The sequence below is a fragment of the Rhipicephalus microplus genome, chromosome 2, assembly GCF_043290135.1.
Source record: "Rhipicephalus microplus isolate Deutch F79 chromosome 2, USDA_Rmic, whole genome shotgun sequence".
Classification (NCBI taxonomy): Eukaryota; Metazoa; Arthropoda; class Arachnida; order Ixodida; family Ixodidae; genus Rhipicephalus; species Rhipicephalus microplus.
The window spans coordinates 206295582-206316929 of record NC_134701.1 but is presented as its reverse complement, the minus strand read 5'-3'; the positions used below and the strand labels follow the sequence as shown (position 1 = coordinate 206316929).

General features: G+C 44.6%; 1 protein-coding gene across 10 annotated transcripts in view; it reads right to left on the bottom strand.

Annotated features, from left to right (window-relative positions):
* The window catches only part of LOC119170468 (uncharacterized), a 148202-nt gene that overhangs the window by 47256 nt on the left and 79598 nt on the right, over positions 1-21348 (bottom strand). For all 10 annotated transcript variants that reach the window (XM_075887292.1, XM_075887289.1, XM_075887286.1 and 7 more), the window contains 5 exons: positions 17078-17237; positions 13383-13797; positions 10355-10528; positions 9270-9435; positions 871-1029 (listed from right to left, as the gene is read on the bottom strand). In XM_075887292.1, the coding sequence (XP_075743407.1) occupies positions 871-1029; positions 9270-9435; positions 10355-10528; positions 13383-13797; positions 17078-17237 (1074 nt within the window). The remainder of the gene's footprint in view (positions 1-870; positions 1030-9269; positions 9436-10354; positions 10529-13382; positions 13798-17077; positions 17238-21348) is intronic.

Below are 21348 nucleotides of genomic sequence, written 5' to 3'. Positions count from 1 at the left end.
ACTTTCCAGTTATAAGTCCATAGCAATAACCACTTCCACCATGACTACCGCAGAAAAGAAGACCCACACCATTTTGGACCCCCCCCCTACCCCACCCTCTGCCAAATGCACATTCTCACCTTCCTTTTTTCAACACCCTTAAGGAAAAAGAATGCCTGCTCACTCCCACACTCTCTCTCTCTCTCACTCACACACACACACACACACACACGCACACACACACACGCACGCACGCGCGCACACACACACACACACACACACACACACACACACACACACACACACTATGAACCCCCTGTCCTTTGCCAGCATATGCAAAGATGGCACAGGCAGTACCAGTTCAAAAATGTAGTCTAAATCACTGGGTGCTATATTCAAAGGGACTCTCTTAAGTTCGAACTGATTTTCAATCCCCTTGGAATTCAAATTACCAAGGGCGTCAGATAATTTATTACATACATTTGTTATACCGAAGTCAACTGTGACCAGATATACACACAATCCTCATTATAGCACTGTCACAACTGCCACAAAAGTACTTCGCTAAATCTAAAAATTCGCTATAAACATATACTTAAAGCACTGTATCTATGACAAGCTATTCTTCATTTACTTTGTCAGAACTGATAATTTGTTATATCCAAGTTTGTTATATCGAGGTTCGCATTAACTCAACCTGCATTAGTGAAATTGAATATTTTTTTTAGTCAAATAGAATATCTTTATTTTATACCTTATAAAACTACTTGACAATCCTAACCAGTGCACTTTAATTTTAATTTCAGTGTTTGTAAAGGCTGCTCCTTGAATGTTTTTTTCTTTCCTTTATCTGAATGCGCATCATGAATACATATGTAGACTCAGACTCACTTGCCCCCGCGCCCATGGGCAATCGTATCCGAATAACTTTTGGCACTGGATGACGTTTTCTGGCTTTCTTGCCATCTCGAGTAAGTCGGCGTAGGCTGGTTGGCTTTGTTTTCATTGCCATGGATGCCGCCCCAGGCGTCAAAGTAGTGTCTGTTGCTGCTGCAATGCAAGAGAAACAGTACACGTTGCAACATCTCACAGAGCAAGAAGCATCTCTTCGCTACTGCTGGCAATTGAGGACCTCCTGCTTGCTACGAAATAGAAAAAGTTTAGGACAAGAGATGAGCTCAACACCAGAAGCTCGGCTGCAAGATGCAACGCAAGATGCGTTATTATATTGTGTAATTTATGCCCACAAATAATTTTCGCAACCCTAACATGTTACGTGAATGACAAGTCACTTGCCCTGTTTACAAATATCTTAGCGCTGACAAGTCCAGTCCAGAGCCTGAGCAGAGAAAGAGATCTTCATAGTCTTCACCGCGCCTGCGCGCACACGATTTAAAAAGCTGGCAATATGCATATAGCAATATTACCATAGTTTTTTTTTTTATTATAAAGAAGTTTTTTTACTTGAATATTTTGAACCCCCTTTTAATGCCCCACAGCATGCATGCATGCAAAAGGCAAGCTAGAGGGGACAGACGTGGTCGAGGCATAAAATTGAGGCTGAAACTCTTTACTAAATAATGGTCACATACACAACCTCATTAATATTCACAAAGATTAAATAATGCTAACTGCTTTGTTGTAATTGCAACAAACCCACCACATTAAGTCTCCGTAAAGTCTGGCCACAACTGCATAATATGATCACATTTTGTCAGGTTAAAGGAACCATGGTCACCCGCCAAATTGTTGGTTTCGGCTGAAAATACGAGTAGAGAGTACTACACTCAAGCCTTGTTATAACGAACTTCAGGTCGTGGGTTCGAATCCCGGCTGCTGCGGCTGCATTTCCGATGGAGGCGGAAATGTTGTAGGCCTGTGTGCTCAGATTTGGGTGCACGTTAAAGAACCCTAGGTGGTCGAAATTTTTGGAGCCCTCCACTACGGCATCTCTCATAATCAAATGGTGGTTTTGGGACGTTAAACCCCACAAATCAATCAATCAATTGTTATAACGAACTTGAAGGGGAGCCACAATTATTTCGTTATATCCATTATTTTGTTATTTGATCATAACAGTTGGTCACAATGTATCCTCAGATGAGCGCGCACCTATAAGCATGCAAAGAAAGAAACCGCCTCGTGGCCCGATGCACCACTACGCAGCCTCGCGTGCGACGAAAAATAAACACAGTCAAACCTCATTAATTTGAACACCCTTAACTCGAACTTCCAGTTAATTCGAACTCACGCTGAGGTCCCGTCAAAGCTATCTGTATTCCATTGGGCGAAAATGCCCGTAATTTGAACGTGCAAGCACTTGTTAATTCGAACATACCGCGCTCTGAAAATGCTCTCAGCACCATGGCCAATCTCGCGGCGGCACCTCTCAACGCTGCACGTGAAGAAAGAAAAGACTGTGGCGGATCGTTTTCTCTCCCTCAAATGCCGATCTGCGATGCGGACGCGCCTGTGCCACGCTTCTCCCTTTTCCGTCTCTGCACGTAGAGACCCTTCTCCTTTCAAGGTCGCGTGCGGAGAATAGAAAAAAAGAAAAAGAAAGTTGTCGCGGAGAGTCCTCCTTTCTCGGTGCAGAGGGTAGCAGCGGAGACGGAGACGCAGTCGTTACCGTTGTCTTTAAGGCACGAAGAGGGAAATCACTTCGCACCGCGGCGCCGATTCTCGGTCATGTAAGCCGCTGAGCGCTTCCTCAATTCTCTCCGCTGGCTGTGTGAAGAGGATGGCTCTCTCGGCTGCGCGTGGCGTGGCTGTAAGTAAGGCCGGCGTGGTAGTTTTGAAAGAGCCGCGCCGGACGAGCGTCAAACTCCGCAGAAAACGATATACTTAACACACTATGGTCGTTTTTTTTTGTAGACTAATTGAGCTCATTATATCCTGTCATTACCTGTCAATTTTACTTCATTAAAACGAGGTTTAGAATGCATGGTTCTCAATGGAGCTTTTGAGAGGAATTTTATTTACTTCGTTATATCCATTATTTCCTTATATCCCATTATGTTATGACGAGGTTTGAGTGTATATGGTCTCACACATGTATGAAAAATAGACAATAAGAGTGTTTCCTTGTAAAATGAGCCCTAGAAGTCGCTGGCTCTATATCCTTCTTCACTGGCAGTGACCACCATTTTGCCATGGCGTGCGTGACGTCATGTTCTTCATCGAGTGGAGCCGTCATAATCTAGCTCAGTTTAAGCCCTTGGAAGTCATTCAATTTTCAATGTCAAGCTAAAGAAAGCTGACATAGCTCCACTGTATACGTAGCTGACCATGAAACAAGATTGTTGGCCAGAATACAGTCACTCACAAAGCAAGCAGCTTATTATGTCGCAGCTAGCAAGTGTGCCAGTGTCATGGTCTGCCCATGCTGCTCATGTGTTTATAAAGATATTTGTTATAAATTAAGTGCTCAACCAAATGCACTAAAACTTAACCAGCTTGTTTGAGAACATCCAAGGATTAACCCACACAACACAGGTTATGAGTGAAAATTGGGTGTCATGGCCCTTTAACTGCGCCTCTCAAATTTGGGGGTCGCAGAGTGTGGGAGAAAAAAAAAAAGAGAAGTATCTTTTCCACAAGTCTACAGACCAGTCGACCAATGAGACTCTGGTTTGTCATTTATTTGTTTGTTTATTTATTTATTTATTTATTTAGTCAATAATACTGACATCTATGTGAAATCGTAGCCAGGAGTGGGTTACCTATTTATTTATTTATTTGTTTATTTATAAAGTACTGCAGGCCATAAAAATAGCCCAAGCAGGAGTGGGAGGTGGTACAATAATGATATGACCAACTAATAGATGTACAGGTGTAAAGAAAAAAAAACAAAGAAAACAACGACAACGACAGAAAAAATAAATCAGACAGGTGTACAATATATTTGCGGGTTACACATCTCGCACTTCAAAGTAATTTTCTAGAGATTTTAGAACATTTGCAGACTCAAAAATATGGTGCGACAGCTCGTTCCAATCCGCTATTGTGCGAGGGAAAAAAAGAGTACTTGAAGTTGCTAGTGCGCGCAAAGGCAGCTAGGTGTGAATTTGTAAGAATGGTATCCTCTAGCAGGACGTGAAGACAACGGAGTGAGGACGTGCCAAAGGTCTATGATAGTGTTTTTCTTAGATAGGTGAAAAAAAGTTTAAGTCTAGCTAGTTTCCTTTGGGATTCTAAAGTTGGAATATTGTTATTAATTATTAGTTCTGTCGGGGAGTCAGACTGGGAGAAGTGATTGTAAATAAACCGAACAGCTAATCTTTGGACTTTCTCAAGATTATTAATATCTTTCTAGTGCACGGATCCTAGACTTCGGACGCATACTCTAAACAAGGCCGGACTATTGTGTTAAAAGCGAGGAGTTTAGTTTTAGGGGGAGAGCTTTTGAGAACGTGCCTTAGTAATCCTAACTTTCTACGGGCAGAAGAGCAAATCTTTTCAATGTGGCAGGACCAAGTTAAGTTGTTGGTGATTGTGATATTGTGATGCCAAGATATTTATATGTATGTATGTATGTATATATATATATATATATATATATACGTGCACACACACATTTGATATTACATTTTCCAATGCAAGAAGACAACAGAAAGGACTTATAACAAAAAGAGTGCATCGAGGAAAAAAAATCTAGAAGAGTTATAACTTAGAAACATTTTAAAAAATGAGTCAATATAACATTTTTTTTCTTTTTGCAGAGAATGAGCCAGTTTTGCTTTAAAAAGGCACGAAAAACTAATACACAAGAAAAAAAAACAAAAATAACAACAATTCAATCAAGTGATGGCTGGCAGATTCGCTATCACATGCATGAATAAAAAAAATTGTGGACGATACCGCTTCATCGGACAGCGCGTTCCACCCATGTACTGCTGAAGGAAAGAATGATTTTTGAAAATTAGTGGTTTTACGTGAGAATTTTGAACTTTTTTGCTATGATTTGACCGTGGTATTCGTGATTTCAATGGTTCAATCTTTTTCCCCAATCGATTTTTAGGTTACTGTACTAAATCCGATAAACTAGTTTCAGTCTTTCACAGGCACACCTGCTGTTTTAGGGTTCTAAGTTAGGGCTTCCCAGGAGGGCTGAAGGGGACGTGCTTCTACTGTGAGCGTTGTAAGTAAACCTTTGAATTCTTTGTATGCATTCTAGTTTTTTAGCATTTGCTAGTGTATGAAGGTCTCATAGAGCAGACCTTTATCAGAATGGGCGCACATACGTTTTGTTCACCAACAATCTAAGTTCTTTAGTAGTCTTGCCAATGGTTCTTGATAAGAACCCAAGTGTTTTCGTTGCCTTTTTTCATGTGTATTCCATGTGTTCATTCAACCTTAAATCAGAAGTATTCTGTAGCTGTTAACGAGAAATATATTGTTACTGTTAAATGCAATAGGTGAAAGGCAAGGGACATTTCTTACATGCAATTCTCAACACTGTCGTGGCCAAAGGAGCTGAATTCGCTTATTAGAAAAGCTTCAATGACAATAAGGATGACTGGATACCGAAGGCGCGCAAGAAGCAAGACAAGTTTACGGACTATTTTTATGCATAATGAAGTGTGGTAACCTGCAGCTCACACCTTGTTCTTCATTGTACTGTAAGTGAATTGTTATGCTAGCAGTTGTAATGATTTTCAAGGCCTTAATTAGTTTAATTTAGGTCTTAAAAACACATATTTTGTATTTCAAATCATCGATATATAGAAATATGTCATGATCCCCCTCGAGTTTGCTATATCCAAGATCGATTGTAATTCTTGCACAGATAATCATCCGAAATGCGCAAAGGTACACCGTGATGGTGGCCACCGACGAATCCGCCAGCATGACTAATCATGGGCAAAATGGGGCATCATCAACCACTATAAGCTTAGCAGCTTGTGTGTAATGTAGAGCCAATCTGATTGCACTACGTACTTTTAACAGGTGACATTATGTATGCACAGTGTCACCACTAGATGCCCAGGACTGCTTCAGCTGCGTGTTGCTCGCAGAAACAGAAGCAGCGCTGGATTGGCCCAACAACTTCGTTGCCAGTAATGGTGTGCTGCTTCTGTTTCTGCAAAGTGATGAGTCTTTGAAGTGGTCTGGCATGAGAAGCTGGCAGTGGATGGAGGCCTGGCATTTACACCAGTACCAACAGTGGTGAGCCATTCACACTGCTAAGCAAGCAATAGTTAGACATGCTTATCATCCTGGGGTTGATAGTGGTAAACTGTAATAGCCTGTTCAATGGCAGCTGCCATCACGCCTTTACGTATTTCATATGCTGATCTGGAGGCACCGCTGCACTAACACCATTATCATTATCATTGGTCAAACAGCCTCTGTGTACAGTAAAATCTCGTTAATTCGACCTTTGTTAATTCAGAATTTCGGTTAATTCGGCCACGGCGTCTGGTCCCGTCCAAATTGTCCATTGTTCTATGGCTGAAAACTCTCATTATACGGACAAATTCGGCCGCACTTCGGTTAATTCGAACGCCCGACCGCAGTCAAGTCACGACGGGGAAGCAGCAGCCAAGTCTGCCAGCCAAATCGACGGCGCACCTACGCAACTTTGGGATTGGATTGCGGCCTCTGAGATTCAAAACTTTGTCCATGGGTAGTACATCTTGGAGGCACCTTCCTCCCCCCCCCCTCCAAAAAAAAACACATGGTGGTTTAAACAACTAAAATAGAAGGCAGTGCATTGCTAGTGTCACCAGCAATGGGCAACCTATGGATTTGCCTTTCCTTTTTTCTTGCGCGTCGAACACGTTTGTGTGACGGTCGAGTTGGATTGCTGACCTCTAGCGTGCTTTAAATTATTTATCTGTACGTGATCAGTGCCATCTGCAGTCTTACTGTTTGCTGTTTTTTGAAAAGTTTGCCGGTTTTTATTTCCTTTTTATCGCCGTGCATTTGTGTGTGTGTGTGTTGTGTACTTCATGCGCGCGTGCGTGACCACCGCGCGAGCGACGCCGGGATGGCTTCCCCTTCGTCTCCTGCGGCCCCAACCGCCCCAACTCCCGCAAGAAGAGGGCGAAGTACGAAGCAAAGAATTTGGCTGCGAAGGTGAATACATTGAAGGCGCTGCAAGCGGGAGCATCTCGAAAAGAAGTGATGGAAAAGTTCAATGTGAAGAAAAGCACGCTGAGCACTTATGTGAAGAACAAAGAGCAGATTACGCAAGCGTATGACAAGGACATGTTTGGCGACCAAAGAAAGAGGCTTCGAACGGCAGCGCATCCCAAGCTAGAAGAAGCTCTGTTGCGCTGAATTACCGTTTCGCGCGATGCGCGTTTGCCCTTGAGCGGCCCCCTTATGCGCGCACAAGCACAGAAGTTTGCGGTGACCATGAAAATTGACTCCTTCAATGCGTCCGAAGGCTGGTTCGACCGCTTCAAGAAGCGACATGGGCTGGTGTTCCGCAACGTGTGTGGTGAAAGAGGTGCGGTTGACGAAAGTGTTATGCAGGACTGGCGGTCTGGACTATCCGCGTGCCTTTGTACATACGAGCTGTGAAACATTTTCAGCGTTGATGAGACAGCGCTGTTCTATAAGGCTCTGCCTGACAAGACAATCGCGTTTAAGGGGGACCCGTGCATCAGTGGAAAACGAACTGAAGGGCTCGTGACAGTTCTTCTGGTTCTTAACATGACCGGCACAGAGCGGCTGCTGCTGCTGGTGATCGGGAAGGCTGCGAAGCCAAGATGTTTCAAGAATATTAGGCAGCTGCCTGTCGACTACCGGTTCAACGGAAAGGCTTCGATGACTGCCGAACTCTTTTAAGCCTGGCTGCATGAGCTCGACCGCCGCTTTGCGGCCAAGGCTCGGAAAGTGTTGTTCGTGCTAGGACAACTGTAGTGCGCACACGAAGGTGTCCGGGCTCGAGAATCTTGAACTGCTATTCCTGCCTCTGAAGACAACGGCTTCCCTGCAGTCGATGGACCAGGGAATCATACAGTTCGTGAAAAGCCGCTATCAACGGCAGGTACTCGAGCGAATGTTGATCTGCATGGAGTCAGGCAAGCAGTACCAAGTAAGCCAGCTAAGCACAATCCACATGCTGACATACGTGTGGAACAACATACCGCCTGCAGTAGTCGCAAACTGCTTTAGGCATAGCGGCTTCGTGCACGACGCTGCTGATCCTGGGGTGGTGGCCGATAAGGAAACCGGCGAAGAGCAAGACGGCCGCTATGTAAGCATCAGGCCAGCTGATGTGCCCCTGGGCGATTACTTCACAATTGACTGAGATGTTGCCGTGGACGGTACAGTGACCGACAGCGATGTCGTCGCCGAAGTCTTAAATGGCGAAGGGGAATCGGCTGACAAGGACGCAAGTGATACTGAGGAGCGTCCACGCCACACTATGATGGAGGCTGTGCATGCGTTGGCCATTTTAGAGGACATATGCATGCTTTCCTAGGACAGTGTGCGTGGGCTAAGCCACCTACAGGAACTTCGCAAAATTGTGACTTCGTCACACATTGAGCCCGTGATGCAAACTGCCATCAGAGACTTTTTAAGGAATAAAAGTCTGTGATGGCAGACACTGCTTCTAAATACCAAATCAACTCAGCATAATTAAATTTGGATAGAAAAGTCTCATGGTGTAGGAGACATTTTTCAAGTGTTTTCTTCATAATCGGGATAATTCGTACTCTTGGTTAATTCGGACATTCTCTTCGGTACCATGAAGTCCAAATTAACGGGGTTTCACTGTATACTAAGAAAGTGAAAATTGACAAGCTGTTTTTGGCAAGAGACTATTTGGATCACGTATGGATTGAATCCCGTAGACTCACATTGGGTAGAAATCTCTTGAACGGAACTGCTGCTTAAACAGAGCAACTGCCTCTAACGTTATTGCTTTTGCACTTGAATTCTGCTCCCACTCATCATTTCTCAATAAATGGAACTCTTGTTAAACAGAACACATTTTCCTTGTCTCTCCAGGTTTTGTTTAAATAAAGTCTGGTGTATATGAGTTGCTTGAAATATTTAATTTTTCAAATATGCACTTTTTGCATCAAAACGCTCGTCCAATATTAGTAAATTTAGTGTATTACCACACCTATATACCGATTTTCTAACACCGCTGGACTAGAAAAATCAACAAGCTGACACTGTACTGTTTAATATTAGTGCAACGGTCAGGATGACCCCCCCCCCCCTGTAGTATGGTCAATTTATTCAATTAGCCAAGTGACCAGGTAAACATGCAATTTTTGTCAATTACTAAAGAACACACCCCGAATAAGAGAAATACTATAACTTACAGGCGATGAGTCTTCCATCACGCTCATTTTTGTACTCTTCCCAGGCTAACTTATGCTCTTCCTCCGTCAGTTCTTCTGTTTTGTCATTCTGGAGCAGTGAGTCATGCTCATGGTAGGACACAATCCAGTCTCTGTTGCGAATCAGCAGCTCTGCCAAAAGCCGGTCCTAGCAAACATGATGCGGCAAAATTAATATCACAGCAATAATATCAAGAAACAGGAAAGGAATGTGATCCAAAATATTTGTTGAAGTATATTCTTTGCATATGTGTAAAGAAATTTGGTCAGAAATTTCCACCAGATGGGGCGTACAATTCAATATGAGCTGATGTTCATTTAGAATCATTTTGAATTGTATGCCCCATCTTGCCTCAATCTTTCTCAATTGGAAGAGGTCAGCAACAAGCCTAGCAGAACTTTTTACTTTCAATCCAGGCTGAAGACACTGCTTCTAAATACCAAATCCACTCAGCATAATTAAATTTGGATAGAAGAATTGCAAGGACTTCATTATGACTGTTAGTTCATTACAGTAATTGCGTGTTTTCACAAGCAATGCAAAGTCATCACTAGCTTGTGAAAGTATTGAATTGCTCACAAGCAAACTGAAAGTCAAATCGAAAACCACCTGATCTCAGTATAATTAATATTAACATCAGATGATTTCATTATAGCCTGATAAGAATATTTCAGCCCACCGACTTGTTCAGTTTCATACCAGTTAGTAATTGCCTTCTGGCGTGCTATAAGGATTTGGCTTATCGATTTCAAGAAAGCTTTTGCTTCATTAAAATTGCATCTTTAAATGCATGGATTTCTGAGGTTACTTGAAAAGAGTTGCAATTACTTTGTTTTGCTATTCATTGCTAAGTTATACTTTAACATTAGTCCAAGTTCAATAAGACTACATTTTTTATTTGTTTAGCACAGTATGTACAAACCATATGGAAACATCACAAAGGGAGTCGATTAACAGCAAACTAACCAGTGCACAATATGAGAGCAACCAGTATTTTGATGCGAAATTCTATAAGCTGCACACTGCCACATCTCATCTTCTTGAAGCATGGTTGAGTTGTACTTACGCTTGGCACCTTGGGTGTGGACTGTGGTTCATCCTTTCCCACTGGATTGAATGTGTACAGATCGACAAGCTCTGCTGCATTGAAGAGACGCCCGACGTGTCGCTTGTCCACCACACGGCAAGCCAGTGCCAGTTTGGTCACCTGGCGGTAGTAAATCTTCTCCTCCATAGTCCCCTGAGTCAAGGTAAAATATCACACTTGACCTATCCAAGCTCTACATCTTCTACGAGCTTACGAAGTACAATAAAAACCGGAATATAGGTCGACCCCCCAAACTTTTATTCTCGGAACAAGAAATTTTTAAAAATCCCAAAGTATCGCGGTGCACCCTTACCTTGCTAAAAGCGCGACACAATCAGCTGCACTGTGGTAACATTTTATTTTTTTGGAACACTAATCTTATGTAGTTAAACACCAAAAGGCCACCAAGTGCTGTCATTCAGACTTGTCTAAACTTCAGTCCGACGACGTCTGTTTTTCACTAGTAACGTCCCAGAGTGAATCGTCGCCTGTTCCATTCAATGCGTTACCGATGCAGCATTTGCAGAAAAACAGAAGTACGGCACTTCAGCTCAAAGCCCTTTTGCTTCATAAATCGGCGCAACCACGATGACGATCCCTTGAATTGAACACTCATAAGCCCACAGTCACACGCTATCTCGAGAGCTTTCATGCGTATGCACTCCACTGTTACGGGTAGCAATATTGCACGCAGCTCCAGGACAAATTCGGCGAGTAGTGTTTCCAGTTCGGGATGCACTGTCCACGAAACTATGTTGTTGTTTTTTCTCCAGGTTGTGATACGTTGCTTATTGCTCCTCCAATATTGGACGCTTTTCTCCGATGCACTGAATTTTTGTTGTGCCACCAGAATGCTCTACGCTACGGCATCCTCAACTTTTTTTTCTTAAAGCCTATCATAAACTGCCGTAGACTACCACTTATTTCTGGAGGAAATAGGTAATTGTACTGTAGGTTTTGCCTAGCCTTGCCCAACGGCGCCACTGCTGATGCTCACAATGGCAATGAAGGCTTTCGACTTCTGGTGTCCATTGTTGTGAGACTTTCACATTTTTTTTTCGATGACCGGTATGTAAGACGATGGTCAACTTTTGATTGTTTTTCTAGAAAAAAAAACTCGTCCTATAATCTAGTAGATGTATTACCCCATGGTGGTGAGGCAACAGTGCACTGAACATGCAAAACTAATTGTGAGCAAATAGGCAGTGGGATTAAAGAGACAAACAACTATAATTTATGCAACTATTTTTTTTCTTTAGCACAAATAAAACTTGCCATTCAGAGAGCCCAATTCTGTAGTAACAGCAACTGGAACAGTTTCTACAACAGCTTCTTTATTTGTAGTCATAATCACATTAATGCAACCTTTGTGGGAATTGAGGCTAGCCCGCTGCCTTTGCGCGGGCTTTGCCGCCTTTTCTGCCATTCTCATGTCCCGACATGCCTGCCCTCCTTTGCTGTCTGCCGTGGTGGGAGAGCGGAGTGACGTTTAACTCCCTCACCCGGAAGCGGATGTTGACTGTGGCGCCGCGCGCGGGGACTCCGAGAGGTTTTTGCGCGCTGCGTCGGGAGCGGTCAGATACTCTCCGGGACAGCAAACGGTGAGCCACGCAATCTTTTCCGTCCGTCGACTCTCGTCGCTCGGGGGCTCGTCGGACTTCGCTGACGGCGCCTCGCGCCCGCGGCGAACGCTCACCTTTTGTTGCCCCGCTGCGTACGCACGGCCGAAGGGCGGTATGGTGTCCTAGCACGTGGCCTCGCTACGCCGACCCGTCTCCCTTCGAAGCCAACGCGAGCGCCTTTGCCCTCGCTCGAGCAACCGGGCCTTTGTTCCGGTGTCTCCGTGAATCACCTTTACCGCGGAGACGTGCTCGTGGCACCCTGTGTAGTACTTTGTGCCCGTGGCGTGGATTAGTCTACTTGCTTTCCCACCGCGCCTTTTTGCAACGGGCTGTACTGCGTTTGGTGTTGCCACAATAAAGTGTTGCGACTTGAGCAGTATCGTGTTTCCCGCCACGGCGACGGTTAACGCGTGCCCTGCGGCTCGCTAAGACCGGACCCACGCTGGTGGCCGTACTCCTTCGGGTTACGTGTACACCACACCTTTGATGAAAATATTAACAAGCAAGCACAAAAGCAGTTGTACACGAGCATAAGAGTAATTCTGAAAAAATGTGACTGCAGGCCACGTAGGACATAGTCGCAAACTCATACACACACTACAGCACTCATGTAAGCGGCCATGCAATCATAGGTGCCCCAGTTCTGTGGTATTGTTCATCACCATCAGGCCGGCACTGTATGAAAACGTGGACGTTCATTACATTGTAATACGCAAAGACAAAAAGTGCAGCTGCTTCAAAATATTTGTGATGAGACAAAAATAAGCAGTACTCAATGTGATAAATTTATGCTGATGTCTGTTATAGCATACCGGGGCACCAAAGCAACTGCAAGGTATCACATTACTACAGTGTTGTGACATGCAGTTTTTTGCAACTTCTTGGAATCGTTAAAAATTGTAGTTTACATTTAGCTGCAAAACATCTTTCGTGCAGCGCAAAGTGTGCTCCCTTTATTACACAGATTTTATGACACTTGCATGTTCTCATTCGTTTTAAAACCACCACAGTTCTCATATGGCATTTCAAAACTGTCACAATGAATGTTACTATATGCACAAGCAGCTCTTCAAGTCTAACATTCTTACTACCAATATCACTAACATCACTCTGGGCCTTTCTAAGGCCATTACACCAACTTGACTTATCATTACTAAATTAGCTCATAGGAGTATTAGAAAAATCATCATTGCTGGCGTAACAAAACATAAAACCTCAGTATAATGAAGCTTTAATTGGAGAAAGAAACTATCTCGTGAAAGGCATACTGTAATGTATTAAGTAGAAGCTTACAGGAACTTATGTTTTCAGAGACGTGTTAATCATAACCTGTCATACAAGTAAAATAAATGCTCAATGTTACTTTCAAAACAACACGCACTCACCTGAGCAAGTAGGCGATAGATGAAAACTGGCTTCCTCTGGCCAAACCGATACACACGGAAGATGGCCTGCGTGTCATGCGTGGGGTTCCACGAGGCATCCATGAGCACCACACGGTTCGCACCCACAAGGTTAGTGCCCAGTGAGCCCGCCCTAGTCGACACAAGGAACAAACGACCACGATGATTGTTTTCATCGTTGAACATGCTGATCCAGCGCGAGCGCAAATCCACCGATGTGGCACCATCAATGCGGAAGTAGTCGACGCCCAGCACCCATGTGTTGTGGCAGTCTTTCAATGGGTCAGCGGGGTCTGCGACATCTGTTTCGGTCTCTCCCGTTGCTGTCCGCCCGTTGCACTGCTCGAGCATCCTCTCCACTAAGTCCAGAGTCAGCAGGCTCTGGCTGAAAAGTAAACTTTGGGAAAGGAGGGCCCTATCATTCACTGATACAATATATTTGCACGTATTACACACACATAAAAGTTAAGAAACTGAAGTGAAAGATCAAAAACATAAATTCAGGTTTGCAGAGGTGGCTTATGGTAGTGCATCAAAGATATGCATGAAAGTTTGCTTCGTCGACAATTGTCAGAGATAATTTTTTCAATATTTTCCGCGAATCGTTGTTAAGGGTGTGGGTTAACTGCAAGAAAATGCAGTAACTATTACAAATAACCTACACACAGTATAGAAAATCTAGTGAACTCAAAGGCCCCTAACCAAGTTTGACAATTTTGAGCTGACGAGCGCAATGCATACACTGGGCGTTCCCAGTCACGTCTGCCATTATTCACAATGCTATGCACCGCGAAAATGGGTCAAATTCCGAGCTGAACACTGCTTGCCCTTCTTCTCACGTGCACGTGCCCAGGTAATGAGGGGATGACGTAGAGGATGGAATTGCCCTATGTAGACAGTAGTGCTGCAACGTCTGTCCTGCACATAAACAACTGTGCTCTGACATCGCCAACAGTAGCACGTGACATGGCGAAAATTATTTGACACGACATGTGTAGTTTGTGCAATTTGTTGCTTGAATAGATGAATAAAGCTTAGAGAAATCATGAGACACACAAAAAGAATGTGTCCGTCTTTTTCATCACCCCACCCCACCCCCCATTAATTGCAGCAATACATGCATGGAGGTAATGTGCCTTCGTTTCGCATGCATTCTTGTCCCCGTGGTTAACGCATCAAGCAGTCACCAGCACTGGAAACGAAAGTAATGTTTTCGTGCATTCAAGTACTCTTTACACTTATTTTTATTACCCCGTCCAAGTAAATGTTAATACTGCAATGGCTCATGATACTGCCACTTTTGAGTCAGTTTGGAATGTCTCAGTTTTCATACTCGGTAATAGGCTGCAAACCTGATGATCGGCGAGCCAGTAGACCACAAAATAACACTGGTTAGCAAAACAACAGCGCACACATGTTCGGGGGCTTGAGCTAGCTCAGGCTCGTCATGCGCACATGCCCTGACGTGCACGTAATGTGTTCCTCTCGCTCGGATGCCAGAGAGGGTAAGGAAGGGATTTGTCTTGTGAAGGCTACGCAGGACTAGCGGCAAGGGTTTCGAGTTCATCTCCTTGCATCATGGTTTCGTGCCAGTTTGAAATACACGTTTTCTCAGCTCGTAATAAACCGATTGAAAAAATTTTTGTGGCATAACGCTTTTCGTAGGACGCGCAGCAACTGCCACCATCTAATTAAAATTTGTCATGGGGCCTGCTGAGGGACCCTTCAAAGATGTCGTGCAACATTTTTCGAACATAGACAGAAAATGCTGCCGATTGGTAGTCAAGGATACCGAGAACATGTGAGCCAAAATTTAAGAGTTATAGCACTGAATGTGGCCAGGAACTTTGAAAGCATCTTCAAAAGTGACTGATTGATAATACCAACATCCCCAAATTCTCATATCCAATATTCAAAGTCGTCACAGCAAATGTTATGACTAGCTACACATGTAGCTCTTCAATAAAATTTTTGCTGCCAATATCACCAACTAACATGAACTGAGGCCCTTTGCAAGGCCATTGCATCATCAACTTAACTACTTGATTACCCTTACTTAATCAACTTATTGCGATAATTGCACAATCACAATTTCCAATCAATTCCTTGATTGATATGTGGGGTTTAACGTCCCAAAACCACTATGATTATGAGAGACGCCGTAGTGGAGGGCTCCAGAAATTTAGACCACCTGGGGTTCTTTAACGTACACCCAAATCTGAGCACACGGGCCTACAACATTCCCGCCTCCACCGCAAATGCAGCCGCCGCAGCCGGGATTCGAACCCGCGCCCTGCGGATCAGCAGCCGAATGCCTTAGCCACTAGACCACCGCGGTGGGGCTCCAATCAATTCCTGCCGACAAAAGATGCCTTTATCCAAAATGACCACATCATAGACACAAAATCGGCAGTCATTGGCCGACTTGAGCGTCGCAAGCTGCATGGTTACGATGGCCATTATCAGATGTCGCAACATGCAAGCACGCACTCTTGCGATCGCACTGAAAGTAAGCCATGCATACAAAAAAAAAAGAAACGAAAAGAACTAGTGTAAAGTCATGAAATACACTGCTAAACGGATGAAGCTTCTTGCCACCTTATTATCTTCCCATCCCTCTGCGTAGCTTTCGGTGTGCTCGCTGGTACTAAATGAGAGAAATGGCACTTAAGGTGCGCAACAAATTAATTAAACTATTAATACAGTTAAACCTCCTTATAACGAACCTATATATAATGAATTCATCTATATAACAAACTTTTTCTATTCCTTGTCGTTTCTCTATAGAAGCACATGTATCTGCGACCTCTATGTAACAAACTAACAGCGGGAGACAACCTTGATATAACGAATTTTTGCCACAAATAGTCTAAAAGTTCACCCTGGATTTTTGTCATTTTGACACGAGCATGCGTCATCCACTATTGCCCTGCCGCCAAAGCTTCGCACTCCTGGTCCCTGTGACTCCCAAGTGAGAGAGAGCGCTCATAGTATTGCGGCCGGGTGTGCGCAAGGCGGGCAGGCGGGCCTGCGCCCCTCGAGCCAGCGTTTTCATCGTTGTTGCTGCCAGGGGCGCATGCACGGATGTGCCCTCCCCCTCTCTTTAAACCAGAAACAAAAATAGAAAACTACTTTCGTGTTGACAGTGCCATTTTTCTAGTTAGCGTCATGTATGAGGGGCTGCACTGCATATGAAGGGCGCTTTATCAAATAGCTTTCTGAGGTATCTGTATCATTCGCTCCTCATTTTCGACAGCGCACGCGCGGGCATGGTGTCACTGCGCGCACATGGTGTGGCCCCCGACAATGTTCTACCTTGCTTTTTTTCTTTTTTCTTGAATGCGGACAACCGTGTCATCACTACCAAGGGGATGTCAGGTAAGGCACTCATGGAAACTCTCCAAGACCACGGTGACAATGGATCTTTGGAGGTCCACTTGTCATGTGCTTCCATCTTGCGCGCGAGTTCGCGGACTATATCTTTCGTGATTAGCGGATTAGCTCTGACAACACGACAGCGCGTTGAATACAATGCAATGAATACGACATCAATAAATTGTAATGTCATACGAATTAAGTAAGACCAGAGATATATAGCATAGCCAATCATAAGGTAGATTGACAACTATGCTTTGTATAATGTCAAGGCAAAAACATATAAAGCAGCTGGAGCTTACACTTTGTCTCCAATGGCGTCGCACTCCTGGAGGATGTCATAAAATAAGGTGAGTTTCCCACTGATCTGCAGCTTCTCGATGTCTTCTTCACAGACAAATTCATCCCACCATTGCTTCTTTCTCTGCTCTTGTGGTGTAGGTGGCCGGTTGTCTACGTCGCCTGGTAATAAAAACCAAGCAATCAATTTTACATCTAGTTTTCACAACCTTTTGCATTTTTTTTAGTGGAGACATGGCTCAGACTGCTCTATATACTATCGGCACAACTTTAACTATGGCTCACAAGTTCCATATCAGCATTGCTGTAATTAAGCGAGCATTTCTCGAAAACCTAACAGATTGCTATGCACATCCTCCAGCTGCTTCCCTCTGTGCTAGCATTGTGCCGCTTTTTATTTCAGAAGCAGCTTCAGAAGCAGCTTCAAAGCAAAAATAATTTGCAGTCCTGCCTTCAGACTGTGGGGAACATGCACAAGCACTCCAGTGCTATCCCTTATAAAATCTCACAATGCAAGCTTGTGATGTGAACCATAGGCTTAGTATCAAACACTGTGCTCTAAGCACTATCCCCAACAATGTGCACTGAAAGTTTAGATAGCATTTTAAATTATTTACAAAAATTATTTACAAAGACCTGGATATAACGAACCCAGTTATAACAAAATACTGGTTATAATGAAGTATATGAAACGTAGTCTTGCAATAGATATAGCGTTAGGAATAAACTTTCATAGCGAATTTTCAAATATAACGAACTTATTTTCATGTAAGATGCAACTTTGTTATAATAAGGTTTCAGTGCACAACCAAAAAAAGGCAAAGCGAAACTCAGAGTAACATGAGATTGGCAGGGCCATTTGCAAACGAAATACAGCTATACAGTTGAAACCACTTATAATGATTCCAGATATAACTATCTATAGGCTATAACAACCATATTCCGATGCACTCACATTTTTCCTATGCTACCCAATGAAACAGTCCACATAAGTGAACATTCTTTAAAGCCTCATATTTTCACAATGAAGACTTCTGAATTGGTTGAGGTAAAAATGTAGCGCATATGGGAAAAAAACAAGTTAAAACAGCCATTTTAAGGTATGAGAGAGGCATACGCTTGCGCATGCCACGCTGCTGTTTACTTGCAATGAAGATATAGAACGTGACACGCCCCGCACACAAATTTTGAATGCTGCGAGTGAGGTCACTCACTTTCCAGACATTTCTCCAGTGGTACAATGGTAGTGAGAATATGGTTGTGGTATAGTGGCAGAGAGCATGAAGACTTGTGGTCAACTATTGCAAGGCAACTTTTTTTTTCCCCGACCTGCCCATGCCTTTACGACCGCTTACGATAAACCAACAATGCCTTGGAATGTAATCAACCATTATTGGAAGAAGTAATAACCTCTCCTTGCATAAAAGTTCACTGCAACCCTCAACTTGCTGGCGCCACAATGTGCCGCAAAATGTCTTTTATCTTTTCGGCAATGGAAAATACCAGCCAATTCGTGATTACGACTTCCACAAAATAGTGGCGATGCCTTCACGAATAAGCATCAGAAAGGAGCGAAGGTAAGGTGACGGCTAGCGATGAATGCGCCATTGTGCTTTTCCCTGACAGCTTAACCGAAGTCATCTGCAGCTATCAGCTCAGATGCACAAGTAGAGCAAGCCATGCAGAGTAATGGTGGTAAAACAATGCCATGCTGCCACTTGCAAGTTCACTGCCGCATCATGGAGGGCCACTTGCGTATTGCCTGCAAAATGCTTGTCTTGGTTGTGTTAGACGAACAGGCTATTCGCTGTAGCAATGTACGGTTCAGTGTGGAGCATACACAAAGAACGCACAAGCATGCGCTTATATTAGACTGCAAACGACCCAACAGTGACGGCATGAGCCAAGCAAGCAACGTGCTGCATGCAACTAGCCAGGGACTATATATTACTTATGGCGGTACCATGCCTCAGTGAAACCATGTCAATTCATTGAAAAGGCAGTTTATTTCACTCGTGAGCAGGCATCGCAAAACACAAGAAAAGGCCTAACTTGTCACCAGAGGGGTTTTAGCACTTTTTATTAAAGAACCACAAGAGTGAAGAGGTTTATTAGTCGTTAACGACAACGGCAAGACAGCGTGAAGAACCGTCCAGCAGAGATCAGCACAGCAGCGAACCGAAGCACGAGCCGAGAGAGCCGGGTGTTGGCGATGCTGCTCGCTGCAAGCACATCTTCTTCTTCACAATCGCCCCTGCTGAAAAAAGAGCCATCCTGGCGACCTAAGAAGTTTCAGGCAGAGGCTCAGGCGGGAAGCATGGACGATGTCACGCGCACGCCGGCGCATGTCGTCCGATCAGGAAACTGGCTCAATTAGGAAATTAACCGGAGAGGTTTTCTCCAAAATGGTGTAAGGCCCCTCGTACTGAGGGACAAGTTTCGAGGAGAGTCCCGGAGTTTGGTATGGGATGGCGAGCCACACAAGAGATCCTGGGGCATAGCTGTGATTTGAAAGGGCGGTGCTATGGTGTTCTTTCTGGCATTGTTGCTTTTTCGAGATGAAGGTACGGGCGAGCTGGCGGCACTTTTCGGCTTGTCGAGCAGCATCGGAGATAGGTGGACACTCGGATGCATCAGGACGGTAGGGTAGTAGGGTATCGATTGTATGGGAAGGCTCGCGTCCGTAAAGAAGAAAGAAAGGTGAGAATCCCGTGGTGGTTTGTATTGCGGTGTTAAATGCGAATGTGACGTATGGGAGAACACGGTCCCAGTTGCTATGATCAGATGCCACGTACATTGAGAGCATATCACCCAGCGTGCGGTTAAATCGTTTCGTTAGCCCGTTAGTCTGTGGGTGGTATGCTGTCATTTTCCGATGAATGACGTGGCATTCCGAAAGCAGAGTTTTGACGACCTCGGAAAGGAAAGCGCGGCCTCTGTCACTAAGGAGCTCTCGAGGTGCACCATGTCGAAGGATAAAGCGACGTAAAATGAAAGAGACGACATCCTGAGCTGTAAAGCTCGGCAAAGCGGCTGTTTCGGCGTAGCGTGTCAGGTGGTCAACTGCCACTATAATTCATTGATTACCATCTGGTGTCAATGAAAGGGGGCCGTAGAGGTCAACGCCGTCACGATCGAATGGCTTGGCAGGGCATGGAAGTGACTGCAATGCGCCAGTCGCACGTGGCAGTGTTAATTTGCGTCGCTAGCAGTCAGGACAGCACTGCACGAATTTGCGTACAAAATTGTACATGCCGCGCCAGTAATAGCGATGGCGAAGGCGTTCATATGTTTTGAACATCCCGGCGCGGCCACATTGCAGATCATCGTGAAGAGAGGCACGTACTTGCGATCGTAAAGTGCGTGCAATGACCAGTAGCCACTGGCGGCCATCGAGAGCGTAGTTGTGTTGATGAAGAAGTTGATCGCGAATGGCGAAATGGAAAGCTCGATTTCGGAGGGATCGAGATACTGGAAGGTTGGGCGTGCCAAATAGATATTCGATAAGAGATGCGATCCACAGGTCACGACATTGTTCGGTGGCAATCTAGTCGAGATTTAGCGATGACAAGGTCTGGAGGCGAGTGTTTCCGCACGACGGATCTGGTAGTAAAGGTGAGCAGGACAGGGCATCAGCATCAGAGTGTTTGCGTCCGCAGCGGTATACGACGCGAATGTCGTACTTCTGAATGTGGAGTGCCCATCGCACAAGGCGGCCAGAAGGGTCTTTCAAAGTGGAGAGCCAGCAAAGTGCGTGGTGATCAGTTACTATATTGAACGGGTGGCCGTATAAGTATGGCCGGAACTTTCCAAGCAACCACACCAGAGCCAAACACTCTTTTTCTGTCACGCTGTAATTAGTTTTGGATTTCATCAGAGTGCGGCTAGCGTAGGCTACAACGTATTCTGAAAAGCCGGGGTTTTATTTGAGCGAGGACAGCACCTAGCCCGACGCCATTGGCGTCGGTGTGCACTTTCGTAGGAGCCATCGGGTCGAAGTGGCGAAGAATAGGTGGGGAGGTGAGCAGACGGCGCAGAGTAGTGAAGGCAACGTCACATGCAGGGGACCGGGAGGAGAGGTACACGTCACCGCGAAGAAGCTGAATTACTGGTGACATGATAGATGCAAAATTGCGAACAAAGTGCCGGAAATAAGAGCATAGGCCTACAAAACTGCGAAGTTCTTTCATGGTCGTCGGCTTGGGAAATTCTGCGACTGCTCGAAGTTTTGCTGGGTCAGGTAATACGCAGTGCTTGGACACGATGTGGCCTA